Source organism: Lineus longissimus, chromosome 13 (assembly GCF_910592395.1).
Source record: "Lineus longissimus chromosome 13, tnLinLong1.2, whole genome shotgun sequence".
Taxonomy (NCBI): domain Eukaryota; kingdom Metazoa; phylum Nemertea; class Pilidiophora; order Heteronemertea; family Lineidae; genus Lineus; species Lineus longissimus.
The window spans coordinates 16,245,506-16,270,903 of NC_088320.1; the positions used below are offsets into that span (position 1 = coordinate 16,245,506).

Genomic DNA, 25,398 nt, shown 5'->3' on the forward strand with positions numbered 1-25,398 from the left:
GAACGAGCCGAATCGCTTGTTATTCATCATCAAATGCCTCTACAAATTGTGATATGCATAACAAAACTAATACAAAAATATCAATACCCTTTTCCCTGAAAATGATCAATTTCTAAAAGCGCTTACTCGAACGTCATATTTAGCTTGTCACACATTGATGCACACTATCAAAAATCAGCGCAAACCTGTCATGACACAATTTGTTGCTTGCCTTCGCTAAATGCGGGAAAAGAATCGTTCAATCTGCTCACCTTGGCACCAGCCCTGGGTTGACGCATCCATTGTACCAAGCGGACAACTTCCCTCTGGATTGATATTCTTAGACACGTACAGATATCCTCCGTGGACAATGAACTGAACTGAAAAAAATTCTTTTGAACTTAAAAAGGAAATAGTTATATTGGAACTCGGGTTGAAACAAACATGTACTGTCATAAATTTCTGGGGACATTTCGTTTTTGCGGATTTTGCAAATAATAGCAAATATTCCTTGATTGGAGTCACAGTATATTCAGTCACAATAAAATCGTGATTCCTTCACTAATTCGAAAATATTGAAATGGTGCGAATAGTTTCAAGTTTACAGTTAGGGGGTTGGTTAATATCAAAATTGACGCTACAAAGCCTGGGACTGAGCTTCGCCACTTCACTCGTCTCGTTGCATCCAAATATTTCATGCAACAAAACCCTTGGTCAAGAACAGGACGCCAAAACTGTAAAACTTGATGATACTAAGAAGTACTTTCAACATGGTATCTAGTTAGATAAAGACGAAAACATTTATCAATGTGTTTATCGCCTGACTTTTGGCCATACCAAAGACTATTGAAGAGATTTAAGGACTTTATTGAAATGTTCTGCTCACACTTTGCTTCCATCCCTTAGAGGCCAATTTGAAACAACACCACGGTCGGCAAAATTCGAACCAAACTTTCAAGATTTTGCATCCGGTTAAGTATGCGCATTGTGAAAGGAGTATTCAAGGGCATGATCTGATCTGCAGTGTTTCTGGACATAGATAGTCATATGAAAGAAAGATTTCTTTGACTTACCAGTAATCTGGTGTCCATTGATGATAACTGGAAGAGTAAGTATGATATGGATGGTGATACGTGACATGTTGATGACACGTGATCATCACGTTCAAAATGGATGACCGGCGAGAGCACAAATGACTGCAGGATACGCTCTAGCTAGTCGTAAGCCGTCATCCTCGCCAATCTGGCTTGCGGGAGTGGACAAAATTTAAAAAATTAAAGGTGTAATATAAAAAATCGGTGTCAGATGTGTTTTCCTCGAAATTTTATCTCCCCTGGCAAATCGAAAATGATCTGTCAAGTTTCTGAAATTCATACCTTGAATCATAAATTCTGCAAACTAATGAAATCTTATGTCTTTTATGATATCTTATTTCTCGGTCTTCAATAAAAAATCATTCTTACGTGTATTTCCTCCACTCTGAATGGTAACCGTCTGACTGGATCCTGATGACGAACCTCCAGATGACGACCCTCCTGAAGACGACCCTCCCGATGACGACCCTCCTGAAGACGAACCTCCAGATGACGAGCCTCCCACTGAAGACCCACCAGTAGTACCTCCGGCTAAAAAAGAAGTTTAGAAAAGAATGCTTCAAACATGGTTGGCATTCTTGTTGTTGTTTTAGAGTTAATGATAAAATTATGCAGTAAAGGTGAGAAAAATACTGCATCGATTTTCAGTTTGGTGGAACGCCTGGCGGACACTGCCTCGTAAACCGTTACATATTGGGTTATAACTGATCGGCTGTAGGCGTCCACTTGCTTGGGTTATGTTCGAAACATAGCGGACGTCCATGGCGGTTCACTGTCAATACATTTACTGCCATTACATGTATAGGAACGCTTTGTAATGAACCAAAAGGAACAAAATGGCTGGCCGTATGGACTGTACAGAATGTTCATACCTCATCAAAAGCGCCTGATATATGCTAATTTATGCATAATGCCGTCATTACCCTGATCTAATTTCAGGTCAACAAGCATGACGTCATGTAAAGGCTCCTGACCTATTTTTTATATCTTATAATCAACTTATGTCTAAGTTAACACTCATTCGACCGCCACATTCATCAACATAATTTACCTCTAGTTACCACGCCACCTTTTCATTTTTGCATGCACGTATTTTATAGCAGTCCAGCTCGTCTCAATCGTGGTTAAACTGACATCATAAACTATTTGTGTTTGCTGCCGCCTATCGGTGGTTCCAGGAATCAGTGTGTCAGGAATCTGCATTCCACACACATCCCGAAAGCGGTGCGAAAGGTGCTATATTTTCTAAAGCAACCGAACTATTGTGTACAAATGTACCATATCATTAGTTTACTGCTGATTTCTGAAGATGACCCAATTCACTATTATTTCTTTTTACTCACCAAGCATGCTTTCGGGGAAATCTGCAAGAAAGAAAGTCAGTTATATATCTCAGCCGTCCGTAGCTTCTATAATTAGGTCTGTCGCAGGGCCACAAGAACTACTGGCAAGAGAGAATGGGGGGCCTTAGATGCAACACTCTCCTACACATGGACAGAAAAGAGGCGACCACCATATTTCGTCAAAGGACTGGCCATCGCAGACGAAAGGCCAGCCCCAAGAGGATGAGCATGGCCGAGTCCGGAAGGTGCCAGTGCGGCACATCTGATCAGACACCAGAGCATGTACTCCAGAGCTGCTCACTCTAGGATACTGAGAGATTGGCCACACGGTGCATTATTTGAGACCAAGTTCTGGGGATCAAGCGATGAACAAGAGACGACAGCCCGGTTTATAAGAGACATAGGCCTGGTTGTGTAGTATAGCCATCAATAGTAAATCGAACGCTTAGAAGATGAAGAAGAAAATCTGTCGCTTTCGCTAGAGACATGCACACGGTGAACTCCAAAATATTTTGCGAGAAATCGAACCAGGCACCTTCGTTTAAGCTAGGGACCGATAGCATAATGATCTAATTAATTTACAAGATTTTGTTGGGACTGACTATTACCGTGTTGTTTGTAGTTTTCAGCACTCAATGTAAGAACTATATTATATGACATGGATGCTCTGGTAGTTTTTGCTAGGTTATATAGACACAACATGGCACATGACACACGATGGCGACCAACACCTGGCCTTTGAAAGGAACATGCCGCATCGTCAAAGGCAGCATCAAACCAAACCTCGCGAAGGTTAATTGAATTTCCCCTGATGAAGACATGCAGTCATACTCACGAAGGTTCAGGTGAAATGATAAAGCTGGAAGAAATAGCGAAACGTTATATTTTAATTATGTTGTCCAATATCCTAGTAATCGTCAATAGAATATCTAAATTACTCGTTTAAATATTTTCGAGGATCTTTTGACCTCATAAGCTTTTATACACTCGTAGAAATAAAGGTTTTTAGGCTGTTAAAAAAAACAGTTTAAAGTCTTTCCGACCAAAACAAAAATGCACCATTTTAAGCTGAATAAAATTGTGGTTTCTCAATCATTTTGCAAAAATCTCCTCTCTGTGTGTCAATGAATTGACTGTAAACCTAAAACGACCAAAACCGGTTGTAAATATTCGCCTGTGTTACATGTGAAGTACATGTTTGGTTCGAAATTGGCAAAAAACTCAACCGGTTCAACAGAAATTCTACAAATTTCACATGAAGTAGGCTAATGTGTGTGTGTTTCTGTGTTAAATCATGACATTGACGATATATATAGGCGAATAGCTTGCTATACGATACATGTATGTCCAAACTCACAAAATATATGTTGATTGTACATTGTATATATAGCTTATGATATTCTTTTCTACCAAATTCTCTAAATTGTATACTTACTCCAACTTTGGAAGCTCTGGATACTCGTGACTGCAAAAGAGAACGAGCCGAATCGCTTGTTATTCATCATCAAATGCCTCTACAAATTGTGATATGCATAACAAAACTAATACAAAAATATCAATACCCTTTTCCCTGAAAATGATCAATTTCCAAAAGCGCTTACTCGAACATCATATTTAGCTTGTAACTTTGATGCACACTATCAAAAATCTGCGCAAACCTCTGATGACACAATTTGTTGCTTGCCTTCGCTAAATACGCGAAAAGAATCGTTCAATCTGCTCACCTTGGCACCAGCCCTGTGTTGACGCATCCATTGTACCAAGCGGACAACTTCCCTCTGGATTGATATTCTTAGACACGAACAGATATCCTCCGTTGAAAATGAACTGAACTGAAAAAAATTATTTTGAACTTAGAAAGGAAATAGTTATATTGGAACTCGGGTTGAAACAAACATGTACTGTCATAAATTTCTGGGGACATTTCGTTTTTGCGGATTTTGCAAATAAGAGCAAATATTTCTTGATTGGAGACACAGTATATTCAGTCACAATAAAATCGTGATTCCTTCTCTAATTCGAAAATATTGAAATGGTGCGAATAGTTTCAAGTTTACAGTTAGGGGGTTGGTTAATATTAAAATTGACGCTACAAAGCCTGCGACTGAGCTTCGCCAGTTCACTCGTCTCGTTGCATCCAAATATTTCATTCAACAAAACCCTTGGTCAAGAACAGGACGCCAAAACTGTAAAACTTGATGATACTAAGAAGTACTTTCAACATGGTATCTGGTTAGATAAAGACGAAAACATTTATCAATGTGTTTATTGCCTGACTTTTGGCCATACCAAAGACTATTGAAGAGATTTAAGGACTTTATTGAAATGTTCTGCTCACACTTTGCTTCCATCCCTTAGAGGCCAATTTGAAACAACACCACGGTCGGCAAAAGTCGAACCAAACTTTCAAGATTTTGCATCCGGTTAAGTATGCGCATTGTGAAAGTTTACCTTTGTTATGGCTTGGTTACCGTGCTTACCTATCAATGCGAATGTGTAGCCGAATGCACAATCTGTGCTGTTTCAAATGCCTCACAGGAGTATTCAAGGGCATGATCTGATCTGCAGTGTTTCTCGACATAGATAGTCATATGAAATAAAGATTTCTTTGACTTACCAGTAATCTGGTGTCCATTGATGATAACTGGAAGAGTAAGTATGATATGGATGGTGATACGTGACATGTTGATGACACGTTATCATCACGTTCAAAATGGATGACCGGCGAGATCACAAATGACTGCAGGATACGCCCTAGCTAGTCGTAAGCCGTCATCCTCGCCAATCTGGCTGACGGGAGTGGACAAAATAAAAAAATTAAGGGTGGGCATAATCTGAATTACTGCATTGGATTAATCACCAATCAGTACCTCGGATCTCCTGAATTATGCCCCACCATAAGCAAAATGGTGGTGTTCGTTTATTCCGCAGCCGTGAATTGTGGACCCCGGAAGTTTGATTTTGCAACGTATGTCATACCTTTGATACAAGGAAATGTCCATGTCTAATAGGTCGAATTATGGCGATGCATAATTCAGCTTTATGGCGGGGCCTAATTCAGCTTTATGCCGGGGCATAATTCAGGAGATCCGAGGTGTTGATTGGCTGATTTAATAAGCGGTCATCACCAGAATTTGGAATTATCCATGCAACAATTCAGATTTACCTTATAAATATTAACGAATATGTATAAGGTTGGAGGGAACCACGTCATCCATCAATTATGGGAAACATATTTTTAGACGTGGGTATTTTATTTGGACTGAAATCGAAAAACAATTCTGGCGTGTATCTTTTTTGCGATCAATTCAAAAGTTAAATAAACAAATTTGAAAGTATTTCACCTTTGTGCTCACATTTCGAATTGAAACTAGCACAATTTTTCTGAAATTCCTTTTTTTCACATTTAGGATAATTTTACTCCAAATCTATAGGTGGTGACAATATTTTGTACTTCTTGTTTCTGAATGGTCCAGACCAAGTAGAAAAACATATGAAAAGCACATACCCCAAATTAGACATCTAGTTGAGGAGCGAGATGGGGTCCAATAGAAAACGTTTTGAAAAGCAAATGGTAGCGTCGCCTCATTGACAAATTTTGGCCCAAAAGGTCGAACAAGCTGTTGCGTTGCACCTTAATCATTCATCATCTGAGTCATTTGTGTCCACCACACCAGACCACCACTGCTTGATCAAAACGTAAGTCTAGGTGGCGCGGTCAAAATTACAAAAACGAATACCATTACGTACATTGTACACAATGTAATATAAAAAATCGGTGTCAGATGTGTTTTCCTCGAAATTTCATCTCCCCTGGCAAATCGAAAATGATCTGTCAAGTTTCTGATATTTATACCTTGAATCATGAATTCTGCAAACTAATGAACTCTTATGTCTTTTATGATATCTTATTTTTCGGTCTTCAGTAAAAAATCATTCTTACGTGTATTTCCTCCACTCTGAATGGTTATCGTCTGACTGGATCCTGATGACGAACCTCCCGATGACGACCCTCCTGAAGACGACCCTCCAGATGACGAACCTCCTGAAGACGACCCTCCAGATGACGAACCTCCTGAAGACGAACCTCCAGATGACGAACCTCCCGACGAGCCTCCCACTGAAGACCCACCAGTAGTACCTACGGCTAAAAAAGAAGGTTAGAAAAGAATGCTTCCAACATGGTTGGCATTCTTGTTGTTGTTTTAGAGTTAATGATAAAATTATGCAGTAAAGGTGAGAAAAATACTGTATCGATTTTCAGTTTGGTGGAACGCCTGGCGGACACTGCCTCGTAAACCGTTACATATTGGGTTGTAACTGATCGGCTGTAGGCGTCCACTTGCTTGGGTTATGTTCGAAACATAGCGGACGTCCATGGCGGTTCACTGTCAATACATTTACTGCCATTACATGTATAGGAACGCTTTGTAATGAACCAAAAGGAACAAAATGAATAGCCGTATGGACTGTACAGAATGTTCATACCTCATCAAAAGCGCCTGATATATGCTAATTTATGCATAATGCCGTCATTACCCTGATCTAATTTCAGTTCAACAAGCATGACGTCATGTAAAGGCTCCTGACCTATTTTTTATATCTTATAATCAATTTCTGTCTAAGTTAACACTCATTCGATCGCCACATTCATCAACATAAGTTACCTCTAGTTACCACGCCACCTTTTCATTTTTACATGCACGTATTTTATAGCAGTCCAGCTCGTCTCAATCATGGTTGAACTGACATCATAAACTATTTGTGTTTGCTGCCGCCTATCGGTGGTTCCAGGAATCAGTGTGTCAGGAATCTGCATTCCACACACAGCCCGAAAGCGGTGCGAAAGGTGCCATATTTTCTAAAGCAACCGAACTATTGTGTACAAATGTACCATATCATTAGTTTACTGCTGATTTCTGAAGATGACCCAATTTAGTATTATTTCTTTTTACTCACCAATCATGCTTTCGGGGAAATCTGCAAGAAAGAAAGTCAGTTATATATATCAGCCGTCGGTAGCTTCTATAATTAGGTCTGTCGCAGGGCCACAAGAACAACTAGGAAGAGAGAATAGGGGGCATTAGATGCAACACTCTCCTAGACATGGACAGAAAAGAGGCGACCACCATATTTCGTCAAAGGACTGGCCATCGCAGACGAAAGGCCAGCCCCAAGAGGATGAGCATGGCCGAGTCCGGAAGGTGCCAGTGCGGCACATCTGATCAGACACCAGAGCATGTACTCCAGAGCTGCTCACTCTAGGATACTGAGAGATTGGCCACACGGTGCATTATTTGAGACCAAGTTCTGGGGATCAAGGGATGAACAAGAGACGACAGCCCGGTTTATAAGAGACATAGGCCTGGTTGTGTAGTATAGCCATCAATAGTAAATCGAACTCTTAGAAGATGAAGAAGAAAATCTGTCGCTTTCGCTAGAGACATGCACACGGTGCACTCCAAAATATATTGCGAGAAATCGAACCAGGCACCTTCGGTTAAGCTAGGGACCGATAGCATAATGATCTAATTAATTTACAAGATTTTGTTGGGACTGACTATTACCGTGTTTTTTGTAGATTTCAGCACTCAATGTAAGAACTATATTATATGACATGGATGCTCTAGTAGTTTTTGCTAGGTTATATATGGCCACAACATGGCACATGACACACGATGGCGACCAACACCTGGCCTTTGAAAGGAACATTCCTCATCGTCAAAGGCAGCATCAAACCAAACCTCGCGAAGGTTAATTGAATTTTCCCTGATGAAGACATCCAGTTATACTCACGAAGGTTCAGGTGAAATGATAAAGCTGGAAGAAATAACGGAATATGTTATCCAATATCCCAGTAATCGTCAATAGAATATCTCAATTACTCGTTTAAATATTTTCGAGGATCTTTTGACCTCATCAGCTTTTATACACTCGTAGAAATAAAGGTTTTAAGGCTGTTGAAAAAAACAGTTTAAAGTCTTTCCGACCAAAACAAAAATGCACCATTTTAAGCTGAATGAAATTGTGGTTTCTCAATCATTTTGCAAAAATCTCCTCTCTGTGTGTCAATGAATTGACTGTAAACCTAAAACGACCCAAACCGGCTGTAAATATTCGCCTGTGTTACATGTGAAGTACATGTTTGGTTCGAAATTGGCAAAAAACTCAACCGGTTCAACAGAAATTCTACAAATTTTTCATGAAGTAGGCTAATGTGTGTGTGTTTCTGTGTTAAATCATGAAATTGACTATATATATAGGCGAATAGCTTGCTATACGATACATGTATGTTCAAAGTAACAAAATATATGTTGATTGTACATTGTATATATAGCATACGATATTCTTTTCTACCAAATTCTCTAAATTGTATACTCACTCCAACTTTGGAAGCTCTCAAGACTCGTGACTGCAAAAGAGAACGAGCCGAATCGCTTGTTATTCATCATCAAATGCCTCTACAAATTGTGATATGCATAACAAAACTAATACAAAAGATCAATACCCTTTTCCCTGAAAATGATCAATTTCAAAAAGCGCTTGCTCGAACGTCATATTTAGCTTGTCACACATTGATGCACACTATCAAAAATCTGCGCAAATCTGTGATGACACAATTTGTTGCTTGCCTTCGCTAAATGCGGGAAAAGAATCGTTCAATCTGCTCACCTTGGCACCAGCCCTGTGTTGTCGCATCCATTGTACCAAGCGGACAACTTCCCTCTGGATTGATATTCTTAGACACGAACAGATATCCTCCGTGGACAATGAACTGAACTGAAAAAAATTATTTTGAACTTAGAAAGGAAATAGTTATATTGGAACTCGGGTTGAAATAAACATGTTCTGTCATAAATTTCTGGGGACATTTCGTTTTTGCGGATTTTGCTAATAAGAGCAAATATTTCTTGATTGGAGACACAGTATATTCAGTCAAAATAAAATCGTGATTCCTTCTCTAATTCGAAAATATTGAAATGGTTCGAATAGTTTCAAGTTTACAGTTAGGGGGTTGGTTAATATTAAAATTGACGCTACAAAGCCTGCGACTGAGCTTTGCTACTTCACTCGTCTCGTTGCATCCAAATATTTCATTCAACAAAACCCTTGGTCAAGAACAGGACGCCAAAACTGTTAAATTTGAGGTTACTAAGAAGTACTTTCAACATGGTATCTTGTTTGATCAAGACGAAAACATTTATCGATGTGTTTAATGCCTGACTTTTGGCCACACCAAAGACTATTGCAGGGATTTAAGGACTTTATTGAAATGTTCTGCTCACACTTTGCTTCCATCCCTTAGAGGCCAATTTGAAACAACACCACGGTCGGCAAAAGTCGAACCAAACTTTCAAGAGTTTGCATCCGGTTAAGTATGCGCATTGTGAAAGTCTACCTTTGTTATGGTTTAGTTACCGTGCTTACCTATCAATGCGAATGTGTAGCCGAATGCAAAATCTGTGCTGTTTCAAAGGCCTCACAGGAGTATTCAAGGGCATGATCTGATCTGCAGTGTTTCTCGACATAGATGGTCACATGAAAGAACGATTTCTTTGACTTACCAGTAATCTGGTGTCCATTGATGATAACTGGAAGAGTAAGTATGATATGGATGGTGATACGTGACATGTTGATGACACGTGATCATCACGTTCAAAATGGATGACCGGCGAGAGCACAAATGACTGCAGGATACGCTCTAGCTAGTCGTAAGCCGTCATCCTCGCCAATCTGGCTTGCGGGAGTGGACAAAATTTAAAAAATTAAAGGTGTGATATAAAAAATCGGTGTCAGATGTGTTTTCCTCGAAATTTTATCTCCCCTGGCAAATCGAAAATGATCTGTCAAGTTTCTGAAATTCATACCTTGAATCATAAATTCTGCAAACTAATGAAATCTTATGTCTTTTATGATATCTTATTTCTCGGTCTTCAATAAAAATCATTCTTACGTGTATTTCCTCCGCTCTGAATGGTAATCGTCTGACTGGATCCTGATGACGAACCTGAACCTCCCGATGACGACCCTCCTGAAGACGACCCACCCGATGACGACCCTCCTGAAGACGAACCTCCCGATGACGAACCTCCCGACGAGCCTCCCACTGAAGAATTTAATGCTAATTTATGCATAATGCCGTCATTACCCTGATCTAATTTCAGTTCAACAAGCATGACGTCATGTAAAGGCTCCTGACCTATTTTTTATATCTCATAATCAACTTATGTCTAAGTTAACACTCATTCGACCGCCACATTCATCAACATAAGTTACCTCTAGTTACCATGCCACCTTTTCATTTTTACTTGCACGTATTTTATAGCAGTCCAGCTCGCCTCAATCATGGTTGAACTGACATCATAAACTAGTTGTGTTTGCTGCCGCCTATCGGTGGTTCTAGGAATCAGTGTGTCAGGAATCTGCATTCCACACACAGCCGAAAGCGGTGCGAAAGGTGCCATATTTTCAAAGCAACCGAACTATTGTGTACAAATGTACCATATCATTAGATTACTACTGATTTCTGAAGATGACCCAATTCAGTATCATTTCTTTTTACTCACCAAGCATGCTTTCGGGGAAATCTGCAAGAAAGAAAGTCACTTATATATCTCAGCCGTCCGTAGCTTCTATAATTAGGTCTGTCGCAGGGCCACAAGACCAACTGGCAAGAGAGAATGGGGGGCCTTAGATGCAGCACTCTCTTAGATATGGACAGAAAAGAGGCGACCACCATATTTCGTCAAATGACTGGCCATCGCAGACTAAAGGCCAACCCCAAGAGGATGAACATGGCCAAGTCCGGAAGGTGCCAGTGCGGCACATCTGATCAGACACCAGAGCATGTACTCCAGAGCTGCTCACTCTAGGATACTGAGAGATTGGCCACACGGTGCATTATTTGAGACCAAGTTCTGGGGATCAAGGGATGAACAAGAGACGACAGCCCGGTTTATAAGAGACATAGGCCTGGTTGTGTAGTATAGCCATCAATAGTAAATCGAACGCTGAGAAGATGAAGAAGAAAATCTGTCGCTTTCGCTAGAGACATGCACGAGGTGCACTCCAAAATATATTGCGAGAAATCGAACCAGGCACCTTCGTTTAAGCTAGGGACCAATAGCATAATGATTTAATTAATTTACAAGATTTTGTTGGGACTGACTATTACTGTGTTTTTTGTAGTTTTCAGCACTGAATGTAAGAACTATATTATATGACATGGATGCTCTAGTAGCTTTTGCTAGGTTTTATAGCCACAACATGGCACATGACACACGATGGCGACCAACACCTGGCCTTTGAAAGGAACATGCCGCATCGTCAAAGGCAGCATCAAACCAAACCTCGCGAAGGTTAATTGAATTTCCCCTGATGAAGGCATCCAGTCATACTCACGAAGGTTCAGGTGAAATGATAAAGCTGGAAGAAATAACGGAACGTTATATTTTAAATATTTCATCCAATATCCTAGTAATCGTCAATAGAATATCTAAATTACTCGTTTAAATATTTTCGAGGATCTTTTGACCTCATAAGCTTTTATACACTCGTAGAAATAAAGGTTTTAAGGCTGTTGAAAAAAACAGTTTAAAGTCTTTCCGACCAAAACAAAAATGCACCATTTTAAGCTGAATGAAATTGTGGTTTCTCAATCATTTTGCAAAAATCTCCTCTCCGTGTGTCAATGAATTGACTGTTAACCTAAAACGACCAAAACCGGCTGAAAATATTCGCCTGTGTGGTAAAAAACCGGTTCAACAGAAATTCTACAAATTTCTCATGAAGTAGGCTAATGTGTGTGTGTTTCTCTGTTAGATCATGAAATTGACTATATATATATAGGCGAATAGCTTGCTATACGATACATGTATGTCCAAAGTCACAAAATATATGTTGATTGTACATTGTATATATAGCATACGATATTCTTTTCTACCAAATTCTCTAAATTGTATACTTACTCCAACTTTGGAAGCTCTGGAGACTAGTGACTGCAAAAGAGAACGAGCCGAATCGCTTGTTATTCATCATCAAATGCCTCTACAAATTGTGATATGCATAACAAAACTAATAAAAAAATATCAGTACCCTTTTCCCTGAAAATGATCAATTTCAAAAAGCGCTTACTCGAACGTCATATTTAGCTTGTCATACATTGATGCACACTATCAAAAATCAGCGCAAACCTGTGATGACACAATTTGTTGCTTGCCTTCGCTAAATGCGGGAGAAGAATCGTTCGATCTGCTCACCTTGGCACCAGCCCTGCGTTGACGCATCCATTGTACCAAGCGGACAACTTCCCTCTGGATTGATATTCTTAGACACGTACAGATATCCTCCGTGGACAATGAACTGAACTGAAAAAAATTATTTTGAACTTAAAAAGGAAATAGTTATATTGGAACTCGGGTTGAAACAAACATGTACTGTCATAAATTTCTGGGGACATTTCGTTTTTGCGGATTTTGCAAATAAGAGCAAATATTTCTTGATTGGAGTCACAGTATATTCAGTCAAAATAAAATCGTGATTCCTTCAGTAATTCGAAAATATTGAAATGGTTCGTATAGTTTCAAGTTTACAGTCAGGGTGTTGGTTAATATCAAAATTGACGCTACAAAGCCTGCGACTGAGCTTTGCCACTTCACTCGTCTCGTTGCATCCAAAGATTTCATTCAACAAAACCCTTGGTCAAGAACAGGACGCCAAAACTGTAAAACTTGATGATACTAAGAAGTACTTTCAACATGGTATCTGGTTTGATCAAGACGAAAACATTTATCAATGTGTTTATTGCCTGACTTTTGGCCACACCAAAGACTATTGCCGGGATTTAAGGACTTTATTGAAATGTTCTGCTCGCACTTTGCTTCTATCCCTTAGAGGCCAATTTGAAACAACACCACGGTCGGCAAAAGTCGAACCAAACTTTCAAGATTTTGCATCCGGTTAAGTATGCGCATTGTGAAAGTCTACCTTTGTTATGGCTTGGTTACCGTGCTTACCTATCAATGCGAATGTGTAGCCGAATGCAAAATCTGTGCTGTTTCAAAGGCCTCGCAGGAGTATTCAGGGGCATGATCTGATCTGCAGTGTTTCTCGACATAGATGGTCACATGAAAGAACGATTTCATTGACTTACCAGTAATCTGGTGTCCATTGATGATAACTGGAAGAGTAAGTATGATATGGATGGTGATACGTGACATGTTGATGACACGTTATCATCACGTTCAAAATGGATGACCGGCGAGAGCACAAATGACTGCAGGATACGCTCTAGCTAGTCGTAAGCTGTCATCCTCGCCAATCTGGCTGGCGGAAGTGGACAAAATTAAAAAATTAAGGGTGGGCATAATCTGAATTACTGCATGGGATAAATCAACCAATCAGTACCTCGGATCTCCTGAATTATGCCCCACCATAATTTAAATCGTGATGTTTGTTTATTCCGTAGCCGTGAATTGTGGACCCCAGAAGTTTGATTTTGCGACGTATGTCATACCTTTAACAAAAGGAAATGTCCAGTTCTAATTGGTCTAATTATGGCGATGCATACTTCAGCTTTATGGCGGGGCCTAATTCAGCTTTATGGCAGGGCCTAATTCAGCTTTATGCCGGGGCATAATTCAGGAGATCCGAGGTGTTGATTGGCTGATTTAATAAGTGGTCACCAGAATTTGGAATTATCCATGCAACAATTCAGATTTACCTTATAAATATTAACGAATATGTATAAGGTTGGAGGGAACCACGTCATCCATCAATTATGGGAAACATATTTTTAGACGTGGGTATTTTATTTGGACTGAAATCGAAAAACAATTCTGGCGTGTATCTTTTTTGCGATCAATTCAAAAGTTAAATGAACTAATTTGAAAGTATTTCACCTGTATGCTCACATTTCGAATTGAAACTAGCACAATTTTTCTGAAATTCCTTTTTTTCACATTTAGGATAATTTTACTCGAAATCTATAAGCGGTGATAATATTTTGTACTTCTTGTTTCTGAATGGTACAGACCAAGTAAAAAAACATATGAAAAGCACATACCCCAAATTAGACATCTAGTTCGAGGAGCGAGATGGGGTCCAATAGAAAAAACGTTTTGAAAAGCAAATGGTAGCGTCGCCTCATTGACAAATTTTGGCCCAAAATTGCGAACAAGCTGTTGCGTTGCACCTTAATCATTCATCATCTGAGTCATTTGTGTCCACCGCACCAGACTACCACTGCTTGATCAAAACGTAAGTCTAGGTGGCGCGGTCAAAATTACAAAAACGAATACCATTACGTACATTGTACAAAATGTAATATAAAACATCGGTGTCAGACGTGTTTTCCTCGAAATTTCATATCCCCTTGCATATCGAAAATGACCTGTCAAGTTTCTGAAATTTATACCTCGAATCACGAATTCTGCAAACTAATGAAATCTTATGTCTTTTATGATATCTTATTTCTCGGTCTTCAATAAAAAATCATTCTTACGTGTATTTGGCCCATTCTTAATGTTCACCCTCTGAATGGATCCGGATGAAGAACCTCCCGATGATGAACCGCCTGAAGACGAACCTCCCGATGATGAACCTCCTGAAGACGAACCTCCTGATGATGAACCGCCTGAAGACGAACCTCCCGATGATGAACCTCCTGAAGACGAACCTCCCGATGATGAACCTCCTGATGACCAACCTCCCGATGATGAACCTCCTGAAGACGAACCTCCCGATGATGAACCGCCTGAAGACGAACCTCCCGATGATGAACCGCCTGAAGACGAACCTCCCGATGATGAACCTCCCGATGATGAACCTCCCGATGATGAACCGCCTGAAGACGAACCTCCCGATGATGAACCTCCAGAAGACGAACCTCCCGATGATGAACCGCCTGAAGACGAACCTCCCGATGATGAACCTCCCGATGATGAACCTCCCGATGATGAACCGCCTGAAGACGAACCTCCCGATGATGAACCGCCTGAAGACGAACCTCCTGATGACGAACCTCCCGATGATGAACCTCCAGAAGACGAACCTCCCGATGATGAACCTTTGTGGGTGAGAGAAGGCTACCTGAGTGAGTCATTACTTGGTACCGAAGTATAAGTTTTACCCGAGACAAGGAATGGACTTCAGAAAGGGATCAGTTTACTCAGTGGACTAGAACAGAGGTAAGTGCATGCTGGCCTAAAATAAATTAGAACAAATACTGGGAGAGATCTAGAGCGTTGTGTTACCAATTTGAACCTGGGTCTTTAACGATGAGTTTATTACATACTAGTAATTATAAACAGCATGTCAAACCGTGGGGAACAAAAGCTTAATGCCCTTGCTCCTCTGACAATGTCTGCTGGCCAAGTGATCAAAAAAATGACGAGACCTGTTATATTTTTGGATGAATACTGTACCTACCACTAACACTGCTGATGACCGATGTCACGGTTGGTCCTGGAATGAAATAATGATGGGATCGCGTGTTATCAAAACGATCCAAAGGAACGGTATGATGTATGGTTATATAGTAATAGTAAAGTCGAAAATTTAAGATTTCTTTGACGAGTTGATTCGTTGAGAAGGTTTAAACAGCTTCTTCGCCCTCAGTCAATGTTGATTTGTCTGGCTGGTGATGCAAATGAGTAAAGATGCTGGGCTCCAAAAACATGGTGCATAGAAGGTGGTCTTTACCTGAAAGATTGGTGACTGTCTGAGTGACAGTAGTAATGATGCGATCCACGAACGTGGAGGTGACGCCAAAGTCCGTCTTGACGAAGGTATTCCCTAGTGCCTGTCTCCAGTAAGTCGTGTCTGTTTGGACGCCCATGACGTAGTAGTAGAAATAAACCTTCAGCCTCACTTGTAACTGGTAGAGGATGAGGTTCACTTGCTCTTGGTTTGACACTGCCATCCCGCCGCACAGCCACACCGTCCTAGGCCGAGTGGTAGCAAAATAAGTCTCGACCACCCATTGGACCTTCTGCAGGAGAATGATGGTGTTGCTTGGGGCGCTTGGGTAACTGACGGAAGTGGAAAGAATGGCGAGGTTGGAACTGAGATCTGATTCTGACGTGAACCGGACGACGCTGACCTGATTGCTTCGATGGACGCAAACGTAGAGTTGGAGGTTGCCATTGCCCAGTGTGTACGTCCGTAGAAGGGTCAATATCATGTATAAGGTCTTGTAGTAGCCATCTTTCCCGGTGGCTCCAGAGCCATCAAGGGTCAGCACGAGTTGGAGATTCACCTTCTTAGTGTTTCTCCTTAGACCTAAAAAGGGAAACACGCATGCTAAAGCTGCATTGTAAAATCTATCAAACAGTTAACAATTATTTTCTAACGGCAGGAAAATAAAGACATTGCTGCTTAGTAATGTGACCAATCGCGACACAGGGAGAATATATTTGGGTTCTGGTTAGATTTCTGAAATACACCTTCTTTTGTCAAAAACATTGGTAATGAGGAACCGGCGCGATTTATTCGCCGCGTGGCGCTGCAATCGATCATACCAAAACTCTCCATTTCCAATGCATTATCATGTTATTTCTGAGCCCGAAAACGATCGCTTATTTTCGACCGATTTTGGCGACGTTTGCATCTTCCTGTTTTAAATCTATTGAGCTATCAGTTTCTGAAGATAATTTTGCGGAAAATATGCGCGATGCCAGTTATTGGGCACGTTTTCTGTTGTTGAAATCCTGTGCAAAAATGTACGCAATGGTTTCCCGTGATTGACCTCATGCGACGTCAACAGACCAGAAAATGGCGTCATGGCGTCAGAAGGTACGATCGATTGTGGCGCCGCCACTGGCATTTATCTTAACGCCGGTTCCTCATTGATGATGTCTTGGAGACACATTACAAAATACCGCACCTGGCATCAAAAATTAAAAAGAAACTAGTCTTTATCAAGTCTTGTTTGCATGCGTTCTTGACATGATGTAGGTCATGAACATGTCTAACACTTCTCCTATCTCTAAAACAGATCATGAATAGGCCTACAACAAGATAAATATTCACAAGTAGAAAACGGACTTACCATAAACTGTGAATGTGTTCATATTTTGCTGGAACCAGCTCGAAGTGATGCCGACGAATGATCCAAGCTGGATGATATAGGCCTCATCCACCAGATCCCGCCAGAAAGTTAGGCTCGTCTGAGAGCCAATCGCGAAATAGTAGAATCGGAAGTTAATACTGATGGTCTGCATATAGAGGGCGATCTTCGTCTGTATCTCCAAGTCGCTCCCAACACTAAAGCCGCCCATTAGGAAGAAACACCTGGCGAAAACAATATATACTGACATTATGGTGACACCATTCCTTCCGAGTAATTACCATCTGCCGTTGAAAATATTCATTATCGAAATAAGCGTATCTATAAATTCTATCTTATCAATTCATTGAAGATGGAGTAACTGTCAGGATTTTGTCGTACTGTTTTTCGGCACTAAAAAAAAATTTAAAAATGGTCCATTCATATAAAAATCACTAGTCTTAGTTTCTATAGCATTTTTTACTGGCAATGGCATTCCGCGAAGATGACGTCACTGCAGCTGCTGCCCTCTATTTCTCCATCGCTGAATTACAGGCAATGTCGGACAAACATGCGGTTTCGTAATGGATTCAAGCTTTCTAACCAGGGCAGTTAGATTCAATCTGGCACATGTCCGAGTGTTGGAAATACTACATAATTGTTCTGAATATTTCTCTCTCTGACTCTATGGTATCATTCATGCTAAAAACAATGCAGGGTCAAAGATAACTGACTTTGAAATAAGCTCAAATGCGTAGAAATAAGTGTCGATGTCCGACTGTCACGTGACTAAAACGTCATCAATATCTTATTCAAATGACCTTGTGAGCTATAAATAGTAACGTCGCGGAATGCTATTCAATGAAAATATTGCCAGATGTCATCAGTGTATTTTGAAATTAGGATTAATAATTCAAGAAAGAGGAAAGACATGGTTGCGCATGCATAATTAATTCTCATTTAAAATAGAGTTGCTAACAACTGTCCTTCAATAATTGCCAGGAACAAGCTTTTGTTATTTTTGAAACCAGCCCTGTTTTCTATATTTGAGGTTCATACATGCGTAATAATGCTACCGCTCATGTCAATTCTATCAATTAGGGCTCCGAAAATAGCGATGATAACATTCATGACAATTTATCGCAATGAGTACTTTTTAACATTTGAGCAATGATTCAGGGGAACCCATCACTATTGTCAAAGCGTTTAGCAAGACTTGTCAAAGCGTTTCGCGAGACTTGTCAAACCATACCTTCCGGCACCAGATCGTTGGAAGCTAAGGTAGAACGAGTTAATCCTTTGGAAGATCAGATCAATGTTGAGGTTCGCCCCGGAATATGAGCAGCCTTGTATCTCTGAGATGTAGGCCTGGGTCTCCGCATCGCGGTCGAAGGTAAAGACCTGGATACTTGCGCCTCGGGAGTAAACCACCTTCAGTCGGAGACTCTCACCGCCAAGCTTGTATGTCTGTAGAACGATAGAGAAGTTGAATAGATCATCAGAAATAGAGGTTCGTATACAATATTATTCGTACAAAGTGTGTGAAATCGTTTTCCTATTTCATAGTAGAATAATTAACGTCACTGCAGCTGCTGCCCTCTATTTCCCCATCGCTGAATTACAGGCAATGTCGGACAAACATGCGGTTTCGTAATGGATTTAGGCTTTCTAACTAGGGCAGTTAGATTCAATCTGGCACATGTCCGAGTGTTGGAAATACTACATAATTGTTCTGAATATTTCTCTCTCTGACTCTATGGTATCATTCATGCTAAAAACAATGCAGGGTCAAAGATAATTGACTTTGAAATAAGCTCAAATGCGTAGAAATAAGTGTCGATGTCTGACTGTCACGTGACTAAAACGTCATCAATATCTTATTCAAATGACCTTGTGAGCTATAAATAGTAACGTCGCGGAATGCTATTCAGTCATATTTTGAATTTTTCCTTTTTTGTGCAATTTGTTGATGGAAACTACTTATGTAGAATAGGAGGTGACTGGGCAGCCGACAGCGGGGTAATATTGCCCTTGATAGTGCCAATGGTCCTTTAAGGAGTGGTTAGATGATTTCATATAGTGAAAACCAACAATTAAACTCGCGGATGCATTATTAGGAGATTTTATTTGGTTTGGCCAATACGCTCGTGGTACAAATAGTCGGATTTGAAGAATATCGTTTAATCATGACTTATCGAGTTGGTCGAACTTTCATTAAAACAGGTAAATGGATGGGCTGGGTTGATTACTCAAAGCTGCCAGACCGTTTTTCCTTTAGACAGCGCCCTGGATAATGAATTCCTCAGATTTCCAAGCATCGCATAGGCCTTTCATCTTACTGAGCAGACTGCATATGGTGACATATCGTCTATATGACTATATGACATATCGTCTATATCAGAATGACACAGCCATTCTCCCATGGCTTGAGACCTAGGAGAATGGCTGCCTCACAAGAAAACCATCCAAAATGTACGTTCGTTGATTAATTTTCAGAAATATCAACTGTGTCCATCTGGTAACATGGACAATAATCAGATGCTCTAAATTTTGAGGTTATTAACCAGTGGGTACAATGTGTCCTCTTTCCGAAGGACAAATCAGCAGGACACTTTTCTGTTTTTTGAGGCATATCATGCTTGAAGAATCTTATCACCTGATAAACACATGCAACAATATTTCGTTGAAAAACCCAGCAACCCAGTTTTTCTAACTTGATTAAATGAATTTGCCTTTCCCAGGACAGGCAAGCACGGCACACTGGAAGGCCTGATAAGGTGCTCGGCAATTTGGGGAATTCATGATTTGAGCAAAAGTAGTCAACGTGAGAGGTTATGAATTAACAAAATTGCGAAAAAGAGTTTTAAGCTTAGAATACGGACCGCGAGTAAGTGGACTACTTGTATTTACCTGAAGGAGCATGATGATGAATTGCTGTGCCTTGACGAAGCCAGATGATCCGGTCGCTGAGGAGGCATCCAGTGTGAGGATCAAGTCCAGGAACAGAACTCGGGTCTTCTCGGGGCCTGAAAGTACGCAACATCAGTTGTCACTCTTACTCTTGCAGGTAACCAGAAGAAAGGCATTGCAGGGGAAGGTAGTATTATTTTTCTTTTAATACAGTGAAGAACATCAATGAAAGATAAGGGTACTCACCAGCGACATATCCTCCCGTATTGCCACACTCCTTTGCGTACTGGGACACAGTCTCGGGTTCGGTTTTGCCAGTCGACGCGCTCGTGACTGGAATGCGAGTGAACTTCTGTTTGTGCACGAGACACGTCTTTTCCTGGCCGACGAAATCGACCGCTAGACAGTCTGCATTGCTTGCGCACCAATCCCGGCATTCGGCAGAGGTCCACGTGTACCAATCACCGTTACTCTTCTGCACCCAGCTAGCTCCATGGGCGTGTTCGTTCTTGTACAGAACCATGCAGCCGCTGCTCGGGGCAAATTCTGGAAGTTGCATGAACGAGTTTATGTGAGGAGACGGAATGAAACTACGCCCAAGAAGGTTAACGGACGAGTTGAGGAGACTGAATACAACCCTTAGGGACTGAAATCTCGCCAAAATTGGTTCAAGAACGTTGTTATTGAGAAGACGTAATGCATGTATCTTCTTGACTGAAACTAAGTATACGAAGGATTAAGTTTCAAGACACACGTCAAGTAAAATACTCGGCGCTTTCATGCCCACAGAAGCCTCGCAAATGCCTTCGTGGTAAAAGAATCCTCTCGAACACAGTTGGAGGATCACGGTGAATAATGATACAATACATTGATGAAAATGTATATTCTTCTGTTTCTGCAAGAGATTTGGGTGTGATCTTGGACCGTGATTTCAATTTCAAAGAACACATTAACACCTGTGTACGGGCCACCAATTTTCACATTCGTAACATCGGGAAAATCAGAAAATATCTAACTCCAAATACCACCAGGTTATATGTCCAGGCTCTTGTAATATCTCGCCTGGATTTCTGTAATTCCCTTTTCCTTGGTTGTCCCAATTCAACAATTATACCCCTACAGAAGTTACAAAACTCTGCCGCTCGCCTAATTACCAAGACCAAGAAACGATCTTCCATTTCCCCAGTACTCAGGTCTCTACATTGGCTTCCTGTGCAACAGCGCATCAAGTACAAGGTTCTCCTTCTAACTTACAAGTGTTTTCACCAACTTGCTCCCCAATACCTTTCAGAACTTCTCTCCGTTCATACCGTTTCTCGAACTCTGCGCTCTTCATCGGCCGTTCTTCTGTCTATCCCAAAGGCCAATGTCATGTCAGTCGGTGGTAGAGCATTTTCAATTGGAGCCCCTCAGCTGTGGAACAAACTTCCTTCAACTGTTAGGAACTGCAGCTCTCTGTTATCTTTCAAGGGACAACTTAAACATTTGCTTTTTAAAGAGGCCTATCAAGCGCTTTGAGCGGCCAGTTAATGGTTGGATACTGCGCTATATAAGACTCGTATTATTATTATTATTATTATACAAAAACGGTTGCTTCTTTTGTTACGCAAAATGAGCCCTGACGTCGATCTATGCTGCAGCAGCCGGTAGGAATATTGCAAACGTGGCAAGCGCAGTATCCAAGCCGAATGAATGATATTGTCTTTGCCCGTACTGACTGCCATTAAAACGTAATGTCCCGGGTTTTGCACATTTACAGGTGCGTGATGATATCTGAAGCGACAAATCTATGGTGACCGCTCATTACCCACAAAACTCTAGGACAACCCGCCTTTAATCATGGACATGAGACAAGTGATGTGTTTATTGTTTCCCGATTGTGTGTATCAAGTTATTGTGGCTGATCGATCGCTATGATTTTGACATCCACGCGCACCCGTGATCTAATCTATGAATCGTGGAGTGGTGGATCAAAAATGGCAGTCTATGTTGGTAGTCACGTAACAAGGTAGATTTTACGTCTCGGTTTCGGTCTCCATTTCAGCTCTACCTTCGCGGTTTTGGTGAGCCAACACACCTCCAGTTCGGTATGAATTTCTATTCTAAAACATCTCAAATTCTATAACGAATTATGTGGTTTTAAATGCTTTTTGACTTCTTCCATATTTTGCACCAACCCAAGCGGTAATGGTTGCCGAACCATAACCGCTGAATTCAAAACGTGGCCCCGTAGGCGCATAGTGCATTTACACTTTAAACTGCGGTTCATTATCAATCTAGATGTTATTTTAGAATAAACGACTTCAGATACATCTTGACCTTATGTTCCGCCGACGGCACCGTGGGGCAAACGTTGGTTGGTAAGTTTATTATTGGCAGTTCAATTGTTGAGAGAGTTTAAAGCAGCGTGCATGCATCGATACTTTATGCACAACAGTACAAATGTAGGGAATAAAAGAGGCTGTCGGCATATACGTACCGTATGATGCTGCACATCTCATCATCCCGAGAACGGCAACAGTGAGGACGAGCATCACATTCACCATCTTGAATCCTGCATCGCAAAACAATCACTATCACGGTTTGGAAAAACCTCCTTATCGCAACACCCTACATACATATATACGCATATACAGGGAAACCATATATCAGAGCATGGACACATTTGTGTGGTAGAGTTTCCTTTGCGGTCGTCTCACTCATTTTAGGGAATCTTAATGGCATTTGCTCACAAAGCTTAGAGGTGACAGCAATATGCTAAATTATTGAAGCGAATTCTTGAAGGAGTAAAAATACGGACTGATTGATATACGGTAATTTGTCGTTTCGTCGAAATTCTAAATACAAAATATTCTGCAGGCTGCAAATTGCTGCGTCCTTTTGCCAAAACCTCCCTCCGTGGAGTAAGTCCATTATACATAAACGGACATGGTCTTTGCATGGCGTGATAAATAAATCTTACCTTGGTGCGGTGACGATCAGACCAGCTGTAAATATTGCAGGGCAATGACGGAAACGCTACCAGCAAGTGATATAATTAATACCAGGCAGATGGTGATATTTGTCATTTGACGTTTCCTTTTCGAGCCTAGGAATTTATTGTTTTCCATGAAGCATAAAGCTTTAACTAATTGTGTTTGAACATGTGTTTCTGACAATTGGATGTTTAATGAAGATGTCAACAGCCAGTGACATTGATTGCACGATAATTGATTGATATTGACAGTTTTCCTAAGCTGTTCAATTATTTTGCGAACGTGTTGTGTTAAGGACTAATTCCACTTAAAGGAGGACTATAGGCAGGAGGAGAGGAGTTAATTTAACCATCTTCGAATGACCAGTATACACAGTAAAGGGCCCATGGTCATGTCAGACTTAACACTCAATATATCCTTCGTACAAACGTGAATCATTACGACTAATGTGAGATGTGAGAGACCCCTATTGGCGACTTTTTGTAACTTTTTCTTGCCTGCCTAGCTGCTGCCTATAGTGTCCCTTTGATAAGCGGTTTTGTTTTGAGGCTGTTTGCTTCCGGTGTTCGTTTTCTCTCATTGGACAATTCGCGGCAACGGCAAACCGCGGCGATTCCCCTCGGCGATGGAATCATTCTTTTGGACAAAAATCAAGTTCTGTTCTTTTGGGGCTTGATAATAAAAAATACCTCAATTAGGAACGAACCGCACTTTATAGTGTAATGCACGATGCGAAAAAAACCTCGGTTTGACTTCAGCGGTTATGGTTAGGAACCATCCAAGGTTAAAGGAGACTTGGCCCCATCCAAGGATAAAGGAGACTTGGCCCCATCCGAGGATAAATAAGACTTGGCCCCATCCGAGGATAACTAAGACTTGGCCCCATCCGAGGATGAAGGAGGCTTGGCTCCATCTGAGGATAAAGGATACTTGGCTCCATCCGAGGATAAAGGAGCCTTTGTCCCATCCGCGGTTAAAGGAGACTTGGCCCAATCCAAGGATAAAAGAGACTTGACCCAATCCGAAGATAAAGGAGACTTGGCTCAATCCGAGGATAAAGGAGACTTGGCCCCATCCGAGGATAAAAGAGACTTGGCTCCATCCGAGGATAAAGGAGACTTGGCCCCATCCGAGGATAAAGGAGACTTGGCCCCATCCGAGGATAAAAGAGACTTGGCCCCATCCGAGGATAAAGGAGACTTGGCTCCATCCGAGGATAAAGGAGACTTGGCCCCATCCGAGGATAAAGGAGCCTTTGTCCCATCCGCGGTTAAAGGAGACTTGGCCCCATCCAAGGATAAAAGAGACTTGGCCCAATCCGAGGATAAAGGAGACTTGGCCTAATCCGAAGATAAAGGAGACTTGGCTCAATCCTAAGATAAAGAAGACTTGACCGAATCCGAGGATAAAGGAGACTTCGCTTGTTTAAAAGATATTAATAGTAACTAGCAAATACCCGTGCTCCGCACGGAGCTACGACTATAGGCAGCACACTTACCAGTCAGTGTACCCAGGCCGGTGGTAATGTGGTGGCCCGGAATGAAGGTTACAGTATTTCTTTGAAGACAACGTTCGCGGTAAATTTTTTTTCCTTTCGGTGGGCATGTGTGTTTCTGCCGTCTACTTTGACGAAAACGCTATTGTTTATCATAGCACGGGAAAGGCAACGTACAGTTGGCCATGTAAAAAAACAGGGGCAGGTAGGTAAATGCCGAGTACAAGCAAATGTTTGTCCATGTGCCTAATTAATTGTCATAATGCAATAATCCGAAGCGAGAACTGTTAGGGTGACGGGCTAGTTTAATTCGGGGTATGAATCTGGCGGTGCGTTGTTTACTTCACTGGCTTGAACTGGGCTTTCCGCTCTGTTTTCTGAGGCATAACATTTGTGACCCGTTCCAGCAAAACCTGGCGCATGTTGCTCTGAGCTTGGCAGGTTGAGACAGACTGTTTGTTCATTTCACAACTGTCTGCCTTTTGCGAAATCTTACGACATCAATTTCTTCTATTATCTCCTGGTGTCATCTAGGCTCATCTTATGCGCGACATGT

The 25,398-nt window shown here is 41.1% G+C and overlaps 1 protein-coding gene across 29 annotated transcripts in view; it reads right to left on the reverse strand.

Moving 5' to 3' along the window:
* Window positions 1-23,401, reverse strand: part of LOC135497770 (autotransporter CRAC-like) — a 49,708-nt gene extending 26,307 nt beyond the window's left edge. For 4 of the 29 annotated variants that reach the window (XM_064787655.1, XM_064787629.1, XM_064787631.1 and 1 more), the window contains exons 1-27: window positions 23,335-23,401; window positions 22,852-22,926; window positions 20,619-20,918; window positions 20,373-20,488; window positions 18,715-18,929; window positions 17,466-17,707; window positions 16,118-16,696; window positions 15,845-15,880; window positions 14,919-15,482; window positions 13,569-13,595; window positions 12,676-12,783; window positions 12,385-12,414; window positions 11,819-11,842; window positions 10,984-11,004; window positions 10,371-10,523; window positions 9,982-10,008; window positions 9,089-9,196; window positions 8,799-8,828; window positions 8,213-8,236; window positions 7,376-7,396; window positions 6,360-6,563; window positions 5,034-5,060; window positions 4,141-4,248; window positions 3,852-3,881; window positions 3,252-3,275; window positions 2,417-2,437; window positions 1,497-1,604 (exon numbers count right to left, since the gene is read on the reverse strand). In XM_064787655.1, the coding sequence (XP_064643725.1) occupies window positions 1,497-1,604; window positions 2,417-2,437; window positions 3,252-3,275; window positions 3,852-3,881; window positions 4,141-4,248; window positions 5,034-5,060; window positions 6,360-6,563; window positions 7,376-7,396; window positions 8,213-8,236; window positions 8,799-8,828; window positions 9,089-9,196; window positions 9,982-10,008; window positions 10,371-10,523; window positions 10,984-11,004; window positions 11,819-11,842; window positions 12,385-12,414; window positions 12,676-12,783; window positions 13,569-13,595; window positions 14,919-15,482; window positions 15,845-15,880; window positions 16,118-16,696; window positions 17,466-17,707; window positions 18,715-18,929; window positions 20,373-20,488; window positions 20,619-20,918; window positions 22,852-22,918 (3,214 nt within the window). In that variant the 5' untranslated portion in view covers window positions 22,919-22,926; window positions 23,335-23,401. Of the gene's footprint in view, window positions 1-251; window positions 360-1,052; window positions 1,080-1,442; window positions 1,605-2,416; window positions 2,438-3,251; window positions 3,276-3,851; window positions 3,882-4,140; window positions 4,249-5,033; window positions 5,061-6,359; window positions 6,564-7,375; window positions 7,397-8,212; window positions 8,237-8,798; window positions 8,829-9,088; window positions 9,197-9,981; window positions 10,009-10,370; window positions 10,524-10,983; window positions 11,005-11,818; window positions 11,843-12,384; window positions 12,415-12,675; window positions 12,784-13,568; window positions 13,596-14,918; window positions 15,483-15,844; window positions 15,881-16,117; window positions 16,697-17,465; window positions 17,708-18,714; window positions 18,930-20,372; window positions 20,489-20,618; window positions 20,919-22,851; window positions 22,927-23,334 lie in introns of all 29 variants that reach the window. The other 25 variants (XM_064787644.1, XM_064787646.1, XM_064787632.1 and 22 more) reach the window with 24 other exon arrangements.
* Between the last annotated feature and the right edge of the window lie 1,997 nt (window positions 23,402-25,398).